The sequence below is a fragment of the Lissotriton vulgaris genome, chromosome 7, assembly GCF_964263255.1.
Source record: "Lissotriton vulgaris chromosome 7, aLisVul1.2, whole genome shotgun sequence".
In the NCBI taxonomy this organism is placed as follows: domain Eukaryota; kingdom Metazoa; phylum Chordata; class Amphibia; order Caudata; family Salamandridae; genus Lissotriton; species Lissotriton vulgaris.
In genome coordinates, this window is record NC_141695.1 from 1,718,137,288 (window position 1) to 1,718,161,388 (window position 24,101).

The 24,101-nt window shown below is 44.1% G+C and overlaps 1 protein-coding gene and 3 non-coding genes across 4 annotated transcripts in view; all 4 read right to left on the bottom strand.

Annotated features, from left to right (window-relative positions):
* NCAPD2 (non-SMC condensin I complex subunit D2) overlaps positions 1-24,101 on the bottom strand; it is a 45,170-nt gene that overhangs the window by 18,324 nt on the left and 2,745 nt on the right. Inside the window, exons 2-19 of the mRNA XM_086932902.1 lie at positions 23,125-23,250; positions 22,959-23,034; positions 19,853-19,911; positions 19,237-19,418; positions 14,417-14,556; positions 14,199-14,326; positions 10,224-10,347; positions 9,383-9,530; positions 7,559-7,756; positions 7,004-7,138; positions 6,437-6,524; positions 6,156-6,339; positions 5,957-6,075; positions 4,853-5,104; positions 3,997-4,171; positions 2,044-2,128; positions 1,182-1,315; positions 504-636 (exon numbers count right to left, since the gene is read on the bottom strand). Coding sequence (XP_086789028.1) covers positions 504-636; positions 1,182-1,315; positions 2,044-2,128; positions 3,997-4,171; positions 4,853-5,104; positions 5,957-6,075; positions 6,156-6,339; positions 6,437-6,524; positions 7,004-7,138; positions 7,559-7,756; positions 9,383-9,530; positions 10,224-10,347; positions 14,199-14,326; positions 14,417-14,556; positions 19,237-19,418; positions 19,853-19,911; positions 22,959-23,034; positions 23,125-23,242 — 2,478 coding nt within the window. The 5' untranslated portion in view covers positions 23,243-23,250. The remainder of the gene's footprint in view (positions 1-503; positions 637-1,181; positions 1,316-2,043; positions 2,129-3,996; positions 4,172-4,852; positions 5,105-5,956; positions 6,076-6,155; positions 6,340-6,436; positions 6,525-7,003; positions 7,139-7,558; positions 7,757-9,382; positions 9,531-10,223; positions 10,348-14,198; positions 14,327-14,416; positions 14,557-19,236; positions 19,419-19,852; positions 19,912-22,958; positions 23,035-23,124; positions 23,251-24,101) is intronic.
* Positions 9,844-10,149, bottom strand: LOC147706405 (small nucleolar RNA U85). Its single transcript, XR_015298769.1, has one exon. It is a non-coding gene; the product is annotated as a small nucleolar RNA U85 (small nucleolar RNA).
* LOC147706406 (small nucleolar RNA U85) lies at positions 13,189-13,477 on the bottom strand. Its single transcript, XR_015298771.1, has one exon. It is a non-coding gene; the product is annotated as a small nucleolar RNA U85 (small nucleolar RNA).
* On the bottom strand, positions 19,494-19,799 carry LOC147706407 (small nucleolar RNA U85). Its single transcript, XR_015298770.1, has one exon. It is a non-coding gene; the product is annotated as a small nucleolar RNA U85 (small nucleolar RNA).

The following is a 24,101-nucleotide window of genomic DNA, read 5'->3' on the forward strand; positions in this document are numbered from 1 at the left end:
CCAAATATACCTACATCAAAGACAGCATTTTGAACAACTTCTTGCAGAGGAATGTGCATGTTCAGAATGGGGTGACTGTATCCAGGCCACTAGAATTCTGCAGGTCCAAGTAGTTGCCAGCAGCAAAAGAGAACCGGAGCAATAACCAGGGCCGTTTGGCAGAGGGATTGGTTCAGCCAGTGCAGACTAGTACCCTGAAGACTCACAATGGGTTTGACTGGTGCAGAGGTTAAAGCATAGGAGGCCCTGAAGTGCACCAGTGGAAGCCAGAGTCAAGTATCTTTGTAAGGCAGCCACCGTCCCCTAGGTCAAGACCTCAACATGTGCTGGGGCAGTGCCACAAGTGATGAGGGATCCACATCTAAGGTGTTCTCCCAAAAGGCTGGCAAACTGAATTCATACACCATTACATATCTTTCATTCACTGAAACAAGGCTGTGCCAGAGGACACGCCATCCATGTCGTGTAACTGCAACCCTTCTCCCACATCCCCCACTTCTTACCTTCTGGCTGTCTCCAATTTTCAGAATAGTGTTGCAGACTGCTCGTGCAAGCCGGTAGTCCTCATGCACTTTCTCACCCAACCCAACAGTCACCAGGGTATCCAGGTTGCTGCCAACAATTTCAGGGCGGCCTCTGCAGTGGAAGGGAAAAGGCGTTTTAAGTAAGCGCAGAAGACATACAAGTCTGCAGTGCACAGAATGTGTGCAAATGGCTAATTTGGACAACAGTATAAACGGTTGGTTCCACTGCAGTAACTTTGCTAAACAGATGCCCTCAGAGATTAAAGATTTGTTACAGGTTCAGAAGCAGATCACAGTGGATGCCCCAGGGAGCGAAATGAAAATGTTCTTGGAACCACTGAGACTGTCCCTGCTTAACAGCAGCAAAGCATTGGGACCCATGGCTTTACATTCAATGCAACTCATTCCATCAGCCACAGGTGGAAAAAACAGGAGAACTGCAGGACGGTTTACTCTCAAGCCAAAGCAGCCAAACAGGTGGTTGCCATCAGATGAGCAGAGAGACAACTATGAAACTACAGGAGAGCAACTGCTTCTGCTAAACACTTTACACATAGCAAGAAGCAGCAATGTAACACACAGCATCTCATTAACCTAAACAGATTGGAAACCACTCCAGCTACACCCAGTAACAAAAGTAATGCGAATCATACGTACTTGGCCATCATTCCCAGCAGCAAAACAGAAGCCCTGCGCTCGAGAGGAGAGCATGCAGACTTCTCTGTGAAGCGCTCCCAGAGATGTTGGATCACAGCTGGGCGGATTTCATTCTTCAGCACAAACTCTGAAACCTACAGAAGGGTAAAGACAGTCAGAAGGAGAAACGAAAAAAATTCAGGGGGCAACCACACAAGATTCAGGGTGGTGGACGAGTCATACAAAAGGACTGAAGGAGGAATTGGGCAAACCACTGATGGGCAGATTTCTCAGAGACTTTATTAAAGCATGAAGTCACAGTAGCACAGTGACAGCTACTTAGGATAAATTCACCCTGATTTGAGCCAAGGCCAGCAATAGGCATGGGATGTCGGTGTAAAGAAGGCATGGCCATGCAACTACACTCACGATGCTACAGATCTGCACGAAACGTGCCAATCCCAAACAAAACAGGAGTATTTTTCCCGAACAGTTTTCTACATATTCATGCTTTAAGCAGTGCTTAAACTACTAGCAAAACAAGACCGATTATCAATTAAAAGCTAGACCCAACCACAACAAAGGCACTAAACTCAAAACATTTTAACATTCAAGAGTATCATTTTTTGACTTTGTTTGCCAAGAGTTATTTCCCAGGCTGGCAAATCATTTTGAACAATGTATTTGAAGCACACAGATTTCTTGTATGTGCAGCTTTCTGAAATTTCTCTATTCTACCTAAAGGCTCCCGGGTCACCCATTTAGCTTTATTTAAAATCGAGAATTGAGGGTGCAAAATCAATTTGAGCTCCTAACACAATGTGCCAGTCTGAACAGAAAAACCCAGGATGAATAATATGAAGCAAGCCACTTCTTCACTCACAATCTCCTCGAGGCATTGGATGGTTGACAGAGAAGCATCTACAGTGAGAAGGGAGAGGTTGTGCACCAGAGTCTGAGCCTTCGCCCTGCAAGAATAAAAAACGTGGTTGATGCAGAACACTACATGAACACAACCAATAGGCAAGCCTACACTTTCAAGAAGTCAGACAACTGCATGCTAGCTAATGGTGGTCTCATCCCGATTAAAAATAGCAAAGGGGAGACAATGCACTGTGAGGCCCTTTAAGTGTCACAGATAGATTCATTAACAATCCTTCTCACAAGGGTGGCTTATAGACTGGATTCATGTCAACTGGCAGGCTTACACATACAACTAACATTTTCACCCTGCATATAACCAGGCTTATGCTACTTGTTGCCAATTCAAGCCATCACAGATGGATTTCTTTTGATGAAAGAGCATAATAAACAAGCTACTCTCCTTTGATGATGTGATTTCTGGTGGGTACTCTACTGCAGATTCCTCACTTTTAGAATATTGCCCATGTAACCAACTGGATCCAGAAGTTCACACAGCAGTGTGAGCACATTCCGCGTTGATAGGACCAGGACTTGCACAGCTCTTCTGAAGTCTAATCTAGGGAGAAAAGCTTTCACTGTATGCAGCATGGCAAACTGCGCCAGGTAGCCTGAAACCTTTTTGGAGATGACAGTTCAGAAGTGATCGGTTGAAACAAACCATGGTTTAATGCAGCTGACCGGCTGCAGTGGTAAAGCATTCTGTACAGAATAGATGTCTTTGGCAAATCTTGAAGGAGTTAGATGATGCCACGAGGAAGGTTGTACTGATGTTCAGGAGCATTTTAAGGGATATTACTGAAGTAACATGACTCAGTTTAGATGGTGGAGAGTGCCTCAATGGAAAGAAATCGGACTGTGCAGAGGTAGACATATTGGGCATGTGGCTAGGGCTTTATGTGGTCAGCATCCTCTCATTCGGTCAATGTTCTTTTAGAAGAAGTTAATGGCGTTGAATTTCTTCTTTGTGTGATGGGCGGGATTTGAGCAGTGCTCAATTGGTTTGCAGAGTGGTCAGCCCGAATTGGATTTCACTGATGATTGGGATGTACTAGTTAAGATTGGCTTCTCCAAGAAAATTCCTGCAGGACATGTATACACCATTGTGCATTGCAATTCCAGCCTTAAGTTGAAGATGAAGTCATTGAAAGAGAAAAACTGCTGCTTGAATAGTTTTAATTGTCAACTATAGGATGTAGGATATCAGAGGAGATGGCTGTTTGGTTCAGTCGAGGAATTATGATTGGTACTGAATACAGAGATGTCATCAAAAGGGTTAACATTTTTGGGAGTTGATAAATGGGCTTGCCGCTTGATCTTCATGATTTCTAGAACATAAGAGACCTACTCCACAGTCTTGGTTGTTGTGCTGCCTGGGAGTTTTAAGTGGGAGGAGCAGTTGTAGTAGCTGGTTTGCAATGTGGGGATTAGGTGGAGGACCCATGGGGAATCAGATGCTAGGTAGGCAGAAGAGAGAACAGGGGCAGGTTGCATTTGAGTCTGGTGGCAGGGGAGGTCCTGGTCACAGAGGAGGTCCTGGGAGTAAGGGAGCGAGGCTTCTGCCAAGTTGGCATAATGGTAAGAAGGGGTGACATCTGCTATTTCTGGTGCATGCATGGCTCCAGAGTGCGTGTTAATTAACGTGAATCATAGCGTGTTTACGATTCGCTGTGGAAGGAATGAGTTGTTTGGGTTTTTCAAGCATAGGTGTCACAGTAAATGCAAGATGGTGCGGATGGGGTGTCATGTGTACAGAGATATGTGGAGTGCGAATAATCAGACAGGTTTGTTATGTGTAAGGCAGGAGTTACATCTTGGCATTTAGAAAAACCCTTTGTAAAGTTGCTGACAGTTGAAAACGCACAACCTCTGACCAGCCCCGCCCAATAATCAAGCATGTCTGATGTCACCATACCTCTCAGACTCACCGCTGGGACTTAGGTATAGTCTGCGATAGGCACCCAGCACTGCCTCCTTCACACCTGGATCTTTTGACCACACCAAAGGCAGCATTCTGCGGATCCCAAGCAGAGCCTGCGCCACTCCAAACTGGGAGACTGTCACAAAGAAGTCAATCACTTCCTGCACCACTATAAGGAAGAGAGGTGCTAGATCATTAAATTTGTAGGGAAGGAGATTATGGAAGAGCAATACACACAAGGTACTTAGAGGAAACAAAGCAGGATTTACAGGTGTTTAGCTGTTGACCGAGAGCTACCAAAATAGAGTAAGTAGAGGAATTACATTTTGCCCATCTGTTTGAACATTTTCAAAGTGTCATTTGACGTGATGCCTAGATGTGTGCGTCCAACATTCAATGAGGGCATTCAAATACATTAAATTCATGAGGGGAATCACATGGCCATATGTGATGTGGATTAACTAAGGACAATGGATGCCTTCTACAGTAACAAACGTGCAATTTCTTATGGATAAATAGGTCAAAGATCCTTTCACTTAATAGCCAATCAGCATAACTTGGTGGTTCCAATCAAACGAAAACATTCATACTCTCAAGATGAAGGGTCCCTTAGAAGGCATCCTGCATTGAGCAATTTTCTATATCAAGCAGTCAGAATGCTATAATCTTCACAAGTTTAGCACCTATAAACCCCCCTTTCCACAATGCACACCAATGAACTCCAAACATTGCTAAGGCACAAGTTGGTTTTAGATCCAACACAAATCTGTATAGGGAATAGAACTGAACCCATAATGTGCTTGTACCTGTTCCCCCCCCCCCCAAACGGAAATGCAAAAATAAGTCCTACCAGACACAGTTGTTTCATACATCATTTTGCTGATTACGTTGATAGCCTCTTCAATTTTGAGAGCAAAGCTGTAAGCATCCTTGAGGTACTGAACTAACATTTCTTGCTTCCCCAAATCAGACGGTTCTACTGCAGGAGCAGTAGTGCTTTGCTCCTTGGGAGAAGGACAGACATCAGGCTCCTTCTCAGTCGTATCCAGCTTTTCAGACTGTTCTGGCTCTCCTGCTGCAGCCTCACCAATACCCCACTGTCCTGCCAAAGAGCAAGACCAAAAGACCAAATAACGCAAGTCAAGAACAGGCAAGAAAGTGATTGAGAGCAATAACTTAGTGAGTTTGAAACAATTAAGGAATAAGTTCAGAACATGTTATATTAGGTTTCCAGAGCAAGTGCCTGAATCAAGCACAAGCTTGGATTACTGCTAGATGGAAGTTATCCAAACGATCTAAAATGGTTTGCTATTTGAGAATCCAAAAAGGATTCAATGCTTGTGGTAAGGGCGGGTGGAGGGAGCAGGGTTGGACAGGACTCCTAGTAAATGTGTTTGACATGGAGCTTGAACACAAGCCGATTTTCAAGACACCAAATATACTGTCAGTGCACATGGATTTAAATTTCCAGGAATCACCTTTTTACAGTAGTGTCTAGGCACATATCTTTGGAACAAGATGGGAAAGTAATTCAGGACACACAATCAACGCCTGAGAACACCAAGTACTTGCAACTCGTTCAAGCACCTTGAATATTAGAAGCTCGCTACTCTCTGGGAAGCAGTCACCAGCCCTTCCCTGCTCCATCCTCACACCACCACAACAAGAGCAGTGGTTTTCTTTTCAACCTTGCTTTGCCCCACCACTCCTTGCTACTGGTGAAGGGAAACCAAGCCAGTTGGGACTGGCAGATTGAATATGTAAATTGCAGGGGGATGAATCTGCACAACATTGTGATGCTGCACTTTAGACATTTTACCTAAACCGAGAAATATTATAAATTACAAAAGGCGCATTGTGAATCTTCGTTACAAAGAATATGCTTGTGAGTGAAGGTAGCAAGAGTGAAGTGACAGTACAGGACATTCTCAACCAGTTGATAATAGTCATTTACCTGTAAAAAGTTTACGTAATATTTCAAGGATGCACTGATCTTCAGGGCCATCCTTTCCTGAGAAGGCAGCACTGTCTTTGAAGTGCTCAGTGGCTTCCTGCACAAGCGCAACGGCATGCCTAAGGAAGGAAACCGTTTTTACTTTGGGCCCATCAAGTTAGCATAAGTTATTTTTGATCGAGAAGTGGCTGGCACTTACTTATAATTGGTCTTCTTCAGAAGCTTTATGATCCGCTCAGCGACCTGCTCAGCAGTCTCGTCCTCACCAATGCGGTCAACCTGCTCCTCCTCCTCTTGTGGTGGCCCCTGTAGGACAACCTGCAGGCTGGAGCTCACTTCTGGAAACATTGCCTCCCATTCTTCCTCAGGAGTAATCACCACAACTGCAAAGGAGAAAAAACATATCTAATGTAAGTTGAAGAGCTCAGCTACTAATAAAAGACCCTATTGAGGTCTGCGGAGTTAAAGTCAAAATCTCACCGGGGGCTGCGGCTCTCACTTTCTCTCTCAGCTCCCTCAGTTTAAGTGTTTCTTTCTCCAATGGATCCTTCAGGTCTGCACTACTGAGCTGCAAACAAAGTAGGAATGTAAACTGAGCAGAACACACACAGAGCTTGCAATAGCCAACACGTTGTAGCAGTGAACTGAGACGTGCATGTTGTACTCTTTGGAGAGGTTACCAAGGAATCGGACGCTCAACCAAGTACCATCAACACATGGAACCATTTTGTAATATTCACAAAGTGCAATGTTTAATGAATGCACTTAGAAAATGAGAGCGCCAAAAAACAAGCATAATTTAACTGAAAGAATCAAAGAGGCCATGCACTCAATAACACAAAATGGATGTGTGACTGACAATACAGTTGGAAAGTTTTCAAACAGGCATCAACACCATGTTTCAAGTCCATTTGCTGCGGTGCCTCAAATTCACTCAATTGCTGCTGTGTCATTGAATCACACTGCAACAAGGCTATGTAGTGTACCACCCCAGCTCTATAGTGTAAATGCTCACCATGTGTGTTTTAGCCGATGCTCTGATCTTACCTTGCAGGTGAAGGGATTGTTGGCCAGGAAAGTGGCAAGGAGCTGGATTGCGTTCTTACTAACATTCACAGATTTGTCAAAGAGCCGGCCAACCGTTAGAGTGACGACTTCATGAAATCGAGAGAGAGGAAGGGCCTGGAAAGGGAAAGAGTAAGCTTGAGGATAGAGAGTAATGTAACAAAGGAATGTCAGCAACAGTGGAAGGGCAGTGGTCTGAGACAGCACACCTCGAGACAGATAGTAACCAGATTTTTTTTGGGGGTGACAAAATAAAAATGTGCAACCAGTCTGAAGAAAGGAGGAACTGATGCTCTATTCACGAGCACCATAATAGTATAATATTCCACAAGCTAGCTTTATTAAAAGTACATACAATTAAAAAATTTTTTATATATATATATATCTTTTTTTTTAAACACAAATTTGAAGTCTAAATCTTTCGCTCAGAACTTCCTTTGTGGCCATGCCACTGGGGTGGTGGTGGTGGTGGGTGGGAATATATCCAGGGAGACAGTAACCCATGCTCAGTCCCGGGAGCCTTTTGTCTATACCAACCTTCTCCTGCACAACACGAGCAAGAATCTGCAGCACCTTGCTGCGTACAAAGGCATGGACGTCGTGCATGTGATCCTGCAGCGAGTCTAAAAACTGGTCACGGGTACGCCTGGCTGCTTCATCCATCTGATCACCACTTAGCACTCGGATTACCATTTCAGCCATGACCGTCAGGACAGCGTTGCGCATCATATAACTCTGCAAAGAGTAAAACAGGAACAGGTGGAATAGGTAGTAGAGGAAGGCATGCTTCCTCCCCCACCCCAGCCTCTTTCGAATTGAGACAATTACAGAAATACAGCAGGAGCTCGATAACTGTTTACCTGTCGCTATAACAAGCTTCATTCAGGATCCACTTGTGTCTTTAGTCACCTCATGAGGATCATTTTATGGCTGCTTACAGAACTGATATAGCAACATCAGCACTCCAATATAAAATATATTTAGACCTAGAGATGCTCTATCCTTGGATGGAGTAAAAAACAAAAACAGATATGTTGCATTTCCTAATATGGTTGCAGTTTCTGCTCCACACAGCCCATAAATAGATACAAGGAGGTTGGAAGTGCAAAGAGGTTGTCCCTCCCATGTATATAAAGCAGCTTGTGCACAGATGGAAGAGCTTTAATACTTGCTGTGCAGCAGTGGTGCTCACATTAGACCTGATCTGAATACTTTCAACCTCAAAGAGTGTTTAGCTACATTTGCACAGCTGTGTTGCTGTACACCATCGTATGGCTAGTCCAGGCAAGACATTTACGCCAGCCGAATTCACTCATCTACCTGCTGGAGTCAGATTTTGAGCACATCCCAACTAGGGTGATTAGCACTAAATGCACAGTAGCTTTGCTACAATTCCACAAAGTCCAACCGTGTATATTAAAGGCTTATAGTCCGAACAAGGACCTAACCAGGACCCTGCTAAGTCACTCATTGTCAATACCCCCATATCAATCTTGCATCACACTGATCACCCCTGGACCTAAAGTAGTGACTGGTGGCAGCTGCTTATTGACCAGCGCTCACACCTAAATTAGCCTCATACACCAGCAACTATTCTCTTGATCAATCATAAATTCCAAGCCTAGCCCACTCCAAGAATTTCCTGAAGGATCTTCGAGCAAAGTTAAGCCTCTTCTCTCCCAACTGAGCAGAGCAATGGACATCACATCCACAGGCCTGCAAAGGCAATAATATTATTCTACACATCTAATCGAATGCAGAAAAAACAAGTTATGTAGATGTCCAAGAAGCCAAGTAGTAGTAGAAACATTGTGGTAGGGAGAATTACTGCAGAATTGATCACTTGATGTTCCCAATAGGCGGTCCTACCTTGCTGACATTTAACAATTACACATGGTTTCGTACAGAAAGGTTTGCAGTTTAAACACTTATAAATAAGAGGACTTTGAATCTTTAAGTCAAGCTTAAGGCTTCCATAGTCTCAAATTCATGGCCTTCAAGTTACAGAAACGGTTTAGATATTGGAGTAGTCTTTCACCTAAATATTCTTGCAATCAACTTATCGAGAACAAAGAAGCTGCCAGATATGTAAGCAAAATGCTGCTGAAAGAAAAGAATGCTTTGGAGAGACATCCCAACGTTCCACGTAAGCATGTAAGGAGGCTTCTCCAGGCTGCCATTTTACAAAAGTTAGACAATCTTGCGAAATCGGAAAGCTTCCCAACATCTGCTGCTCTCAACAATGGTTTCCAAAAAACTTGGGTCACATATGCTTCAGCATCAAGGTGAGCCTTTCACCATCAGACCTCGCTTCTTGCCTGTTCATGTTAGCCACTTCCACTCCCCAGCTACAAACCCTACCTCCCCATCCAGGTGGTCTAACAAGACACTGATGCTGGGAATCATGATGGCTGGTATTTGCTCGCCAAGTTCAGTCAGGAAGGAGGCATAGGCTTTCACCCCAGATGTCTCCCGAGCCAGTTCCTGAGGGCCCTTCTGTCCAATCTCTCTGTGAAAAGATAGAGGTGATCAATGGAAAAGAGCGGTACAGGAACAGTTGAAGTCACTAAGGAATAGAGGACCAAAGTTCAGAAAAAACAGCCTTCAAGTGATGTCCCGCTGCCCCCCCCTCCAGATATTTACCATGTCAACACAATCCTTTTCATCTTCCATTACTATACGTTTAAGTCACTTTAATACATTTTGAAACAGATGCCAACCAGAAAAACCAGACATCACTACACATGAAGAGAGGAGTGACTCAAACTTGGGAGTAGGCACTTAACGGGACAACGTTTACCACAAGAAAAAAAGATGCTAATTGCCATCAGATTACCAAAGATTTGTGATCACACCATACTGGCTAACTCAAGCCACTGATCTGAGTCCTCAATTAATTTTTGGACCTGTGTGTACCTTGTTTGCAAAGACCCTGCCTTGATTCCCAAGTTCCTGAACCTTAAGGACTTGTGAAAAGTAAGGAGGATATCGCAAAGTTTGCTGTTGGACCGGCCTTACAGTGAGCAAGCACAGCTCAGCATCGCCCACCAAGATTACGGACCATGTTTGAGGTCAAAGAACAGGACCTAGCCAGTGGAGTCACATTAGCCTCGAATTCATCATTTGGCACGTTGTGAACGAACGCTAGCCATATGGATCCTAATACTGTGGAGGAACCCATTTTCACCCTTGTTTGTCTTACCTCATGATCTCCCCAACAATGGTCTTCATTCCAAAGTCTGTTGCCCAAAGGCTAACAGCTTGAACAAAGATTGGGGCCAAGTGCTCAAAATGCTGCAATAGTTGAATAATCTTCAAGCTGGCACCTGGACAAGAGAAACAAGAATGAAAAATATAATAAAAAGGAGGGGGGGGCAGATGTGTACTGAAGATAAAGTAAAAGAAGGACGCTATAAACAGGAAAAAAGAATCCAGGAAAAAAACCAGCAAGAAATATTAACCAAAAAAAAAAAAAACTGCCATAGACGTCAAACAAGAAAATATACAGAGCAAATGAAAATTAGATGAAAGACATGCAGATAAAAATCAAGAAGATGGAAGGGTAAACGTTGAAATTAGAATATTGACAACTATTGAAAACAAAACACCAAAGATAACTTAAGTGAAGAGGAATTAAAGGTTGTGCATACGAATAAGAGTGCACAGAAGTAGTAAAGTGGAAAGTACTGAAAATGGACAATTTAAATGGACTGCTTCACAGGGTTTGCCAGGAAAGATCGCCAACAGCACACTGAGCTTACAATCCACAGGAAAGTCTTAATATTCTGACCTCCCTGATTGATCAATCAAAGCATTTATAAAGCGCACTACTCACCCGTGAGGGTCTCAAGGCGCGTGGGGGGGGGGGGGGGGGGGGGGGGGGGGGGGGCTGGTGGAGCGGAGCTGGCGGGTGGGGGTGTAGAACGAGAGTCGGCTGTTGAGGTAGTCGGGCCCATGTTGTGGAGCGGTTTGTGTGTGTGGGTTATCATTCTGAATGTGATACTTTTGATGATGGGGAGCAAGTGGAGGTTTCTCAGGTGAGTGGTTATGTGGTTGTGGCGAGGGATGTCGAGGATTGATGCAGGACCAGGAGTCTGGTGCATGAATGCTTGTTGGTTACAAGATGACAACATCGGACTTTGTCACAGGGAACCAACTCCTACAACGAATTAAACATTAATCAGTGTCTAAGCACTTTACTTAGAGGGAAGCACACAAAAGTAATACGTATGCGTGCTAGGTGCTTTTTAGTAGCCAAGGAGCGCACCAGAGGCAGATAGAATAGCCCTGGAAGAGCGTGTTATACGACAGATGCATGAAAGGTTTCGGGGTGGAGACCTAAAAAAACTACAAATTTGAGGTTGTGATTGACAAGAGCGGCAATATAACATGGGCAATAAGCGTGGGAAGATTTTATATTGGTTCGTGAATTGTGACAAACACAGTGGTGCAGACGCAAAAATGGGTGGCTGTGTCACAAACTTTCCCCAGGCAGGCCTTCTCCTACTGACCGTTAATTCCGCCTTTGCCACTACAGATCCGGAAGCTTCTCAGATGAGTGAGACTGCATTGCCCAACGGGTTACCAGTAGACTAACAGTCATCGCCTCTTTTGCAACCTTTGCTTTGAATACATGACATCATACAATTATACAAACTTCCGTACAATATTTGTGGTTTCATTTTCTTAGTCATTATGAAACCTGGAAAATCACCTGAACTATGTACCCAATGCGCCTAGTCTCGAACTCGGCAGACAAATTCGCTCTCAGAGTTACTAGTGTTATGGCTGGCTAGGGTGATAGCCACACACTAGTCCACAGGGCCCAGAAAAGTTTCATGCCTGGCAGAGGCATGATAAACTGCGTTAGGTGGCTACAGATAGCTCTAGCTAGAATTAAGGATTTGAAAAGGTGCTTGTCAACCGAAAAAGTATTTAACTCAGTTGATGGACAACCCTTTAGCAGGACATGGAGAACTTGTTTGGCCCCAAGTTTAGAACGGTTTGTTTCCTCCACACAGCAGTGGACCCAGGTTAGGATCCTTTCCCCAATGAAATGGGCACCCGTCAGGGATGACCACTACCTGCCCCATTGTTCGCGCTTATTAGACCCCCTTGCAGTGTGAATTTGGAAAGGTGGCAAGATCGCGGAATTCCAGTGGAAGGGTGGCACAGAAGACAGGCTCTTTGCACACAGACGATGTGTTATTGTAACTTCCATCATAGACATGGTCGACAATTTGACACACTGCAACCCAAATGTGCAAGAGATCAAAATACAACATGGTCCTTTCAAATAATTGATATGCATATTACTTGTAAACAAGTTTTATGTCAGGAGCTAAACCGGACTCCGCTACTAACCAACCTTCAGAAAGATCCTGATATGCGAAGTGCCCTACCTATTTTGGAGAGTCGTCCTTGGTAAAACGGTAATTCTCCCCCAAGTCCAATGCTTGAGAAATGTTTAGATTCTTACAATTGAGGTGTACTCTAGGTGTATATAGCCCGAAATTAGATACTTCTTGCATCCAACCATCTGGAAGCAAAGGTCATCAATGAAACCGTGGTGAAAAAAGTATTTACCATGCAGTGATGACAGAGGTCTGAAAAGTAATGAAGAAATAATGGATTAACTTACGGGCGCTACTGGCTTGGGTCCTCATGGTACCAATTATACTCCTACCACAAACAGCATTTCAGGGAAGATGGGGACACATTGCCATCATAGGCAGATGCGGATTGATCTGGGCTGTTTAACTGTGAAAGGCATTATCACATGCTATCACTTCAGTAAGAATACACCTCAAATTTCCGAGATGGACAGATAGAGAGCAACTGGAAAAATTGTAGAGTCTGTGGCTGCCCAACTAAGCACGAGAACACATGGTTAACCTGGATTAATTTTTCTACAGTCTTGGCTAATGTTGTGCCACTTAATATAAAGACATGGTATGTGTGGAGGAAGATCTGTGCGCAGGAGAGGACATTTTAAAGGAGCTAGATGGGATACTGACATTCACCAGGATATAATCTGTGTAATTATTTGAGGTTATATGCTTCAATGGTTATATGTTTTTTGCAATATCTTTCTCTTTTTAGATAAGAAATAAAACCAATTAAAAGAGGAGGCGCTTCAAAAAAGCAGATTATAATCAGTTGTCACTCTCAACCAGATAACCAAAGATAAGGGATCATACCAAGTGGCAGTCCTGTGGCATTGGCCCATGGCTCACAGACTTTGTCTGTTACTGTGCACATTGTATTCAGCCTGGCCAGGAGCCACATAACACTTGGTCGTACAGCACCTCATTTAAAAGGAATACGGCAGTTTATTTTTTGTCCTTACAGCGGGTGCACACAGCTCAGCACCACGTGCCAAGATTACAGACCAAAAGAGCGGTCACTGAATCAAAGGACATACCGAAGAGAGTATGTCCTCTTTGCTCATGGTGTGTAATTTGGCGTCTACAAAACAGTCATGACTAAGAGGGCATGAAAAAATGAGAGATGCAGACAGAAGAAAAAATAAAAGAAGCTTCTGTGGGAATCAAGAGGGAGTGCAACAGAGAAACTTTTAAAGGGAGTGGGGCACATCTTGAGTAAAGACTGCTCAAATATAAAAAACCTTCCCAATCAACAAGGAACCAGAATTTGTCATTCATCCAGCGTAAATTATGCAAGAAGAAAAGGCAAATTATGCAGCATCTTTTGTGATGGTATTACTTCATTGTTTTGTCATTCCTAGACTTGTTAACACGGTCAGGGTATTCGTTGCACCTCATTAACACCAGTTCAACACCCAATTGTAGTAATAGGCTACATCAAGGTGACCAGTCAACCTTTACTAAGGACCTTCCACTGCACAGCAACATGTGCCTCTGCGTTTTTACTAACTTTTGAACTAGAAACATTTTTTTTTTAATCTGCAGAATAGGGATTAGGAGACCGGTGCAGCAAATCTACAACTATGCGAAGTTGCGGCAGCCGCACAATCACAATTCTAGTGGCCATGTACATAGGTTTTTATTCCAAGATCCCCAATTCATCTGAAGTCCCAACTACAGTAGTGAAATAAGCAGAGCCACATGTAGGAAGGAGATTACACAAAGCAGATATGTGGTTGTGGAGAAGGAGTGGATATCACATAAGCACAGAAGACTCAGCAGCCACTCACTCAGCATGTGGTTATAGCGTTTAACCATCACCCCCAGGAGATGGGACACCACATCACGTGTGGGCTTGTTCTTGGCCTGGGAGACACTGGGATTCTCCAGGATCTTGTAGCAGGAGCCAGTCACCAGGCTGCAGGAGGAGGGGGACCAACATCAGAATAAAATCTAGGAAAAAGAGCCATATCTCCCACCCACAAAACAGCATCTCCCTGCTGCAGACCTGACAAACTCTTCTTCCACCACAGAGAGGCTCCAGAGGCGCCGGATCTCCAGCTGCACCAGATTCAGGATGGCCTGCAGTACTCGCTCGCGTTCTGCTTCCCAATCAAAACCACCAGCCTTTAACTTTCCCTTCTTACCCTGCAAGGGAAGGTAGACGTCACTAGAGCGGAACAAACACAGACAATTAGGTCGTGAACCTCTGCTGGAGCAAAGGGTGGTACTAACATGAAGGAACGGCCTAATCTAAGGAGAACACTTCAATCTTAATAGAGCCTTCAAACTACATACAAAAGAGTTAGCCCTGCACAATGGAAGGTATTAAGCCACAAAACCCGCTCTACCAAAGATAAGCAGTGTGCCAGTGACAAGACATACGGGCTGCAGCAGTAAATTCATAGCTAAATTTAGCATAAATCACTGGAACTAATACTTCTAAACCCATATCACAAAACAGAACATGGAGAGGCAACCAAAGTGGTGTTGGGCTTATACTCCCAAGCAAACTCTAGAGGCACAATCCCAATCAGTACTGCTGGCAACAAGCATGTGCCTCCAAAAGAATACACCATCATGTTGGCTTAATCAACCGGATGGGCCAAAGGGCATATTGTTTCTTAGGATTAATCAAGGGTACACTGATTACACACAGGCTGTGCCACAAATCTTGAAATAGCCAAAGATTCAGAGACCGACAAAAACCATTTACAGGAGGATAAATTCCAAGGGCTCAATTAAAAATATATATATATATTAAAAAAATGTTTAAGTCTGCCATCTGAGAGAGCTTAAATAAACTAGTCCAGTTTTAACTGGCTACACAAAGGAATCGAAACATCAGTTTTAAAATCTGGTTAACAGAGTAAATATTAAAAAAAAAAATTTAATTAAAAAAGTGATGGGTGAATGCTAGAATTTATTGCAGCCGCTGGCGATTAATCCGGCCACATCCCAGTCCGTCATTTTGCACACCATATCACCCCAGTTCGAACTCGCCATATGCAAATCAGACTTTGCAATGCTCCAGTAGGCATAGTTCAGCCCAAATCTGTTTTGAAGAAAGGTTGCATGCTCTGGCCAGACGAAGAGACACCATTTGTAGGAAAGTGTCCCTTTTGCAAAAATATCTGCTGCACCTTGGCTGAGGTGCACTGGGTCAATGCCAATCAGGTGCCCAGTGCCGGTGTCATTTCCTACAACTGTACCTTTGTTTTCACAATTGCCACACCTCTGGCTCACCTGTAAGTCTTTGTTAAAAGGTACCAGTGGTACCAAAGGCCTTGTGACCAGAGAGGGTATCTAAGGGCTGCAGCATGCATTGTGCTGCCCTTCGAGACCCTTTAAAGACATACACACCGCCAATGCAGACTGTTTTGGTGAAGACAAAACTAAAAAGTCTACATGGCACACATCCCTGTGTGCCTTTCCCACCAACCACTGGCTGTGGCATAGGTAAGTCACCCCTCTAGCAAGGCTCACAGCCCTAAGGCTGTTCCACAGGTGAGGGGACAGCTGCATGAGCAATGTGCCCCTATAGGGTGTGCTATTCAAAGATATTGTAATTGCAGTGGAGACGTATTCTGTACATGGGTTGGGAGTTTGTCATTACAAACTCCACAGCTCCAAGATGACTTTAAAGAATGCTAAGAAGTTTGGTATCAAACTGCTCACAATTATAAACTCACTTTGATGCCAGTGTCAGATTACAAAATGCACTCAGAGGGCATCTTAGAGATGCCCTTGTATCCTGCTGACTGTTATGCACCAGCCTGCCACACACACACACCCACCCACCTCTGACCCCCTGAGGTGGGAGCCCTTGTGCTCTCGCAGGTCAGGAAAAAAGGCTGCTTGGTGTGGAGGTGCCACAAACCAGCTAGTAGAGATGCCCGCCCCTTGACCAAGCCCCAATTGTGTTGGCGGGAAAATCAGTAGTCAGGAGGTGTGTCCCCTCCTCTGCCAGAACCACCCCTAGGTGCACTGGACCAAGGTGACCCCTCCTTAGGAAATCCTCCATCTTGAATGTAAGGATTCAACCCAATCAGGTTAGGGGGATGCCCCCTCCCCAAAGGGAGGAGTCATTCTAAGGGTGTAGTCACCCTAAAGGCAAGTAGCTCAGCATTTAGGGATACAGCTGAACCGTGATCCTAAGATTCTTGTGACCCAAGAAGAAAAGGCCAAAGAAGATGCCGTGCAGATGAGCCTGGAAGAAGGTAACTGATTTGGCCCCAGCCCTACCGGCCAGTTTCCTGCTTAAAGACCAGCGAAGACACCTGTCCTGTGGCCAGAGACTTCAACGAACCCCAGAAAGACTGCCACTCTCAGCCAAGACCAAACCTCCAGAGGACAGCACCCCTGTCCAAAAGAAACTACACCAAGGATTCGGGATACAGGCTGATTTGTGACGCCTGCCCGCTCTGTGCCAGACGCCCACAGCACAAGTTAGAGTGGCTCATCTGTACTGTATACCCAGGGATGCTGGCCTCATCTCCATCGGTGGCTGACTTCTTCTGGACCCCATAAAGTCACCTGCAGACTCTACACGAAAGTTCCACCTGACCGCGATCAGCTCCAACCAAGAAAACCAGACAGCAAAATGTAACCCTGCACCCTCAGGTGGGCCACTTGGACTCAGGCCATGGGTGCCGGATGCCGAGGCAGAGTTTTTTTTTCTTTTGAGTTGGTTTCTTCTAGACAGTTCCACTGTCCACAGGAGATGTAGAGTCTTTGTTGAAGGCAGGCAGTCCTTCCAGGGTTTGAGATCGCTGGGACTACAGGGCCGGTAGACTTTTGTAGCAAGGGCGAAAGACAGCAGACAGGCCAGTAGGGCTGACACTGGTCCTTCTCTCTTGCAGGGGCGGCTCTTCAGCGCTCAGGCTTCATAGGTCATCATGAATCCGATTTCAGGGTCGGAGGGAGCCACATAAATACTAGATTTGGAAGTGTTACAGAAGAGTAACTGGTAGGGACAAATGGGTTCCTTATCTGGGGTGTCTACACCCACTATTATGCCACCCTCCTGTGGGAGAGTGGCATAGCACTAGGCCTAATTGGTTAAGTCTCACCATCTTCAAGATGGTAGGCACTGAAAAATGTGCTTCACTTTGCCCCCAGCACCAGAGGGGTGGAGTTGGCTGAGGAGCACACCTTTTTTCTCACCAAGTTTTTCTGCCAAAATTGGGGGTTCCAACTGTGGGCTGCCATCCGCTACTGGCAGCAGAGGCTGGACTTGGGGGCGATGGAGCATTAGAAAGGCAGCATGGTCTTTGAAGCTTCACTCTTGAGTACTGTGCTCATCCTGGGAGAGGAGAAGGCACACCTCCCCCAGGATGGGCTTTGTTCCTGGCCTTAGAGAGCAGGGGCCCTCAACCCAGGTGTTCAGAAACATGTTTGGTAGTATTATGGAAGGCAGATCACTGTAATCAGATTCCCACCACACCAGTACTGGCACAACAAATCCTTGAGACACTGCACATATCCAGAAAAAAACAAAGATACATCCTAGGTACCACAGAGAGATGAGCTCAGTGACATCAGGTCATGAGAGTAATAGCCTGATACCCGTTCAGTTGGAATTCAGGCATTTGGACGTTCCTACCCTCAGCATGCGCATCCTGCCACAGGCAAGACAGTCACAAATGTAAAAGACTTATTGCGCCAAATGACAGCGTATGTGGTGTAAAGACAAAGTGTTCCACCAAGTGCCCATATAGCCACATTGAACACTTCCATACTTGCTAGACCCAGCAAAGTGTCCTCAAATACCCATCCGTAAGAGTACACCTATGAGATATTTAGAGATGTAGGAGAGCAGCAACCCCCTCCATGAGGAACCCTAAAGGTTTATGAAGTTTCTTTTAGAGCATTCCCTCCTATAGTGCCAGGGGAGATGAACACTGTTAAGTCAAGAAATGCTGGCTTCCTTCGAACCAATCAATAGAGAACATTTAAAGTTTCTTGAAAGACAGCACTTCCTCTAGCATTAGCAAGAATGTAAAGAGTTGAAGGAGTTTACTGAAAAGAAACCTTTCCTCCACTGTACAAGACAAAACCATACTGAAAACTAATCCTGTGGATGAAAGCCTAGCACCTACACTTCATTGTAGGACGTGTGGGTTGATTCAAATGAGGTGGATGTACTACCAAAACACGGTTGGTGGGGGCCTATGGCCATATTTACACTGTTTGCTATTTAAAGTTACAGGGGATTCCCAGCCTGAAGACAGGGAAGGATTCAAGCATGTGATTATACAAAAGATACGAATACTGGAGAATCAATTAACTCATTTCATGTACCTACTTCAAACCTCAGTATGGTTTGTGCTCGTTAGTGAATACGATTGATTGGATGTAGCCTACAAGGGCTGTTTTGGTAACACGAGTTCTTTGCTCAAGTCTTCACCGAGATTCAGTGGATATAGATTCTGAGTCAGAGCAGTACCATGCATTCTACAGGAAGAACCGGACAACCGCAGCCAGGTGGACATCCCAAACTCATGGGTTGGACAGTTTGGGAGACGGAAGAATGTTACAGCCCATCCAGAGGAAAGGACAACTGAGGTAGTGTACATTACAACCATCTAGAGTGGTTGTGTATTTCAGTAAAAATATTTTAGGACATTCATGAACAAGCCAGATTCAAACTTCACATTTCTGAATAGGAAAAAAAGAGTGGAAGAATGGATGATACACTTCACTGCATGCTTAAACCTTGATCAGTCTCTTGCGCCTCCCCCCGCTTTAATGCTCTGTCCCCTCCACAGCATATGATTTGCTACACCCCCGCCCCCCATTTTAGACCGCCACTGTTCCTCAACTCACCCGGCCACCTGCCTCCAGGTTGACCAGCCCAGTCTTATAAGTCTCTGCCTCGAATGCTTCCACTAGCTGAGTGAGAAGGTAGCAGTTCATCTTGAGAGTGTTGAGATGGGTGCAGCGATCAGCAGAGCTGAGGGTCAGGTCCTCCAAGACAGCAGGCAGCTCACTGGCATGACGAGACACCACTGGGAGAAGAGATCAATCAAATTCTGTAAGCACTTAAAGTTTGACTAGCTAATGACCATCAGAAGGGTTTGTTCAGCATCAGATTACCAAAGTATTAGGATCATGCCACACCAGCCATTTTCAGGCCACACTCCCATAACCCAACCTTTTGGAACTGGATATACCTTGTCTGCAGACCCAGACTCTCTGGAACCAGTTCCCTCCCTCTGAAAGCTCAGGAGAAAGGGAGTGGAGACTACAGTTTATTGTCGGCCCGGCCTTACAGCGAGTGCACATAGCTCAGTATCACCCACCAAGATTACGGGCCAGTATAGAGGTTAGGATACAGAAGTATTGCTGGTTAAGTGAGGTCACAGAAGCCACAAGTTTCATCATTTAGCTTTGAACAGTGGAAGGGAGAGTAAGGGGATAAGAGACAAAATCTACAACAAACCTTTAACTAGAAGTTCCAATGTGTCCTCCTTCAGCTCAAGGTTAATTGTTCTAAAATGACTGTGGAGTGTAACAGACAGAAAAGTCAGGAGGTGACAGACTGATTTACAAAACACCACATGCAATATAGAATACAAGATGGGTTTATTTTACAGCACTAATATAACTAAAATAAATTATATCCCTTCAATTACCATTACCAACGCCTGAGAAACATTCAAAATAATACATAATAAATATTTAAAAAACCACAAACCGCAACTCCCAACGTCCTTCGATGCTGTTATGTCCCTTTTCTGAACACAAATGTAACTATCTAGAAGAGGGGTCTCCAACCTTTTCTGTAGTGACCTACCTCTGATCAGTGAAATCTTTGTGAGTTACTGATGGCTAAATAACTCATGCATTGTTACCAGACACCCCCACACCCAGCTTCATTAACCCCTTGCGCGCGCAGACAGCCCCTGGCCGTCAGACGTCACAGTGGGCGGGTGCGGAGCATAGCCGGGTACATCCGAACTCAGCCCACTCAATAAAAAGCACGCACTGCGCGAAAATTCGTGTGGGAAGGGTTAACTTTAAGGCTAATGTCAGTCAAGCCAAAACCTATGTGCGTCAGGAAGCAAGATCTTTTGTGATTTATGAACATGTACGCGTATGAATGGGATACATGTGTATGGGTGACAGAGCCTATGTTGTTTGTACTTGTGGCACAGGGCGTTTCTTTCACCATATGTGGCACCGTTACAGGTATAACAAACATACAACCATTTTTTTAATGGAAGAAATTTGAAGTGCAGAAAAATGTTCAAAGCATGAAACATTTTATGCACTTTAAATTTCTCACACTTAAAAATTCCTGTATTTTTGTGGTATACATATTACAGTGTCCACTGGGAGCAGAAGGCCCACTGTAAATGCAACACTTTGAAAATGGGATAAAATTATAACTTCATTTTATTTTCCTTTCAAAACCCATTCAGAAATAGCATTTTGTTGTTGGCTCCAATATGGAAGAAGACTGAGTTACATACCTCAGTGCTTCAGTTATTCACCTCTGTGCCCCTTGCGTCGTAAATCTGACTGAGCACTGCTCATTATCAGGCACTGCTATAGACACCCTGAATAAACTCAGCCTCCCCTCAACTTTAAAAGGAAAAAGTGACCCTGCACTCGTTTAAAAAAACATGAGCTCCAGGCTGTGAGCAATTCTAATGGGAGTCTAAGAGCTACTGGTAGTTTGCAATCGACTGGTTGGAGACACCCGATCTAGAAATTACTTTCTGCTGGAGTACTAAGGTCACAGAAAGGTGCTTCAGTGTTAATAACATGCTTTTCGAAAAAGGCTGCCAATGCTGAAATAAAATATATATAAACTAACATGTTTCCTTTGCCTAGAATTGACGAGCGAAGGGATTTCCTTTTTAGGGAATGTTAAAGAGGCAGTTACAAAGTCATAACGGTCTAGTCCAATCGAACCAAAAATTTGGCGGACATGGCCTATGATCCATCATGTTGGATTGAGAGATTCAGTAGTTCATATGATCTGAAGAATACATGAGGGTTAGTTGTGCTGCACTATCCAGGAGGTAACATGTGGCGCTACTTAAAACTTCCAACAAGTGATTTTGCCTTTCGGCCCACTCAGTGTCTCTCATATACCATGAAACCGGTGGTTGCAGGGTTGATGGAGGAACGTTTGTTGAATAGTTTACATATTTCAAGACACAATCATAATCTGAATTTATAACTAATGAGCTACTTGTAATCAGGGTACAAAAGGGGAGTTTTGTTTAATCCCATCTCAGAGGTTACCTATCTAGGTGGACATGCTTAGTACTAAAATTGCTTAGTGACTAGTCAATCGCCTGGTAACTCCTTTTTAATGTATTTTCTTAATCTCTACCATGAAGCGCCAACCAATTTCTTTCTGTCATCTGTCCACCACCCCAACTCTATCAAGAGTATTGAACAGTCACACAATTTTTCGGGTACCAGGGAGGAAATTCAATGGCAGCTGCAGAGGGACAAAGATCACAATTTCCAGTAAGAGTCCTTCCGTCATAAAACTGGCGCATGACAGATTAAAGAACGGGGTTGGTAGCTCCCTGGGGGCAGTTTATCCATGGAGTTGTTGGCTAAACATTTTGTCCTTCATACCAAGAACAGAGCAAGTTTCCCATGCTAAAAAACACAGCAATGTATCAGCAGTATGGAATAGAAATAAGTATTGCATAACTCAAACTCAAATTACCACACAATTTTGCGAGGGAAGCCTGGAGCAAAATATACCAACACAAGTAAGCATATTTGTATCTTTGGAACACAGCAAAAAACTAGTTATCCACGAATAATTAATGGGTAGTTAAATATTGGGTTTCAACTAGAATTAAGATCTGCAGAAGTAAAAGACCGAAGGAAACATCCTTTACGATTACAGACTAATCAAACCTGTCAGCCAGTCATTGAACCATGTAGTTTTATTAGTAGTAACATAATATAAAAGTCATAGCTATTCGTGGAATTAAGTAGTTATCTTTCAGGGCATCAAAAAAATGCAATGTGATAAATCAAATGTTTATGGTGACATGGAACGTGAAGGTTAGAGCCCATAATCAAATGTTTATGGTGACATGGAACGTGAAGGTTACAGCCCATATCTGGAACAGCTGACCCTGGAAACAGTCAAGAGCCATCTTGCTCACGGTTTTTACAAAAATAAATTAAAAAACACAATGTGTGGTAACGGAGCATTAACAAAATAGTCGTGCGACCTATGTGTTACCCAGCCTGACCTCCAATTGTACCAATAACGTAATCTAGGATGAATCAATCAATAATGCGTCATGTGCATTAACTTTTATAGAAGTACAGGCTCTAAGCTGATCAGGATGTAAAATTCCATTTTACTGATCACATGCAAACACTTATACGTCACCATCTTTAAGCTGCCAGAACCGACTATATCCTAGCAAACTCAGCAGCAGCCCATGTAACTATTTCTAAAAGCACAGGTAGGTCTAAACCTGTGACTTAAATAATACATGCTTGTGGCAAGCACACAGACACATTAAGTTGGAGGATGTGCAAGACAGGCGAGTACTTACTGAAGGATGCTGTAGATAGTGTCAAAATGCTCCAAGATGGCCATTGGACCGGCCACTCTGAAGGCAGACTGGAAAGCTGAAAGAGAATGATAGACAGGTCTGTCACACTAACCCTGTCGGCAGATGACCCATGTTACCAAACAAATCAAAGCCAACATTGACTCACCGCCTAGTTGAGTGCCAAGCTGCCTGACTGGCAGCACCTCCTGCACCACATATTGATCGATGCCCCCACTGTGCAGTAGCTCCCCAAGCGTCAAAGGGATATGAAATTCGAATGGCATCTTGGCACCTATGTTGGAAAGCAGAACGATACACACCGATAACTTATAATGATTTCTGCCTTGGGTGTCCCCAGGCCCTTATGGATATACAAACCTAACCAAAATCATGGTATTGCTGACCTTCACCCACAATACTTAATTCACTCAGCATAATTACCTCTAATCATCTCTCTTCCACAGCAGCTGTAGGATGACCAACTCTGTTCGTTTTACCAGTCACTCGCTGCACAATACCACAAAGGCTTCGATTCATCATACCCTCTTCCTCCCTTTCTCTATAACGTGTACGTTTCTAAATGTTGCTCCACAATAGTCCTTCACCACCTCTGGAATTTCTTCACTCTCCAATCACCTACACTTCCCCTAAACATTCTTCTCATAAACACCAGACCTTTCATTCACTTAAGTTTACTGAGCTTGATTTACACTTAATCACTTTCAGTAGTTTGTAAACTATCATCTTCTTTGGGGACTTTATAGTGCGCTTTTAAACTTGCACACATTGTCCCTCCTCCAGAGGCACCGTCCTAAACCCTTGCATTTCATTAAAATTAGTGTATGCTTCGTGTGCCCTTTTAAGGAGGAGCCTACCAGACAGCACAGCTGATAGAAAACGACAGCTTACCAAGATTTTACAATGGGCATAAAGCCCACCCAGTATTTGCCATTTTTTGGCTTTAAGGTCACTCCTTAGCTTGCTTCTTATTCAAGGGTTTGCCTTGTCCTGTCCATCTTTAGTTTTTCCCTCCTAATGAGCATAGCCTCTGTGTCCTTCCACTGCGAACAGTCAGGGAACTACTTTGTTTTTGCTTAAGCACACCATAAGACTACATGTTTTTGAAGTTGTCTCTCGAGCGCA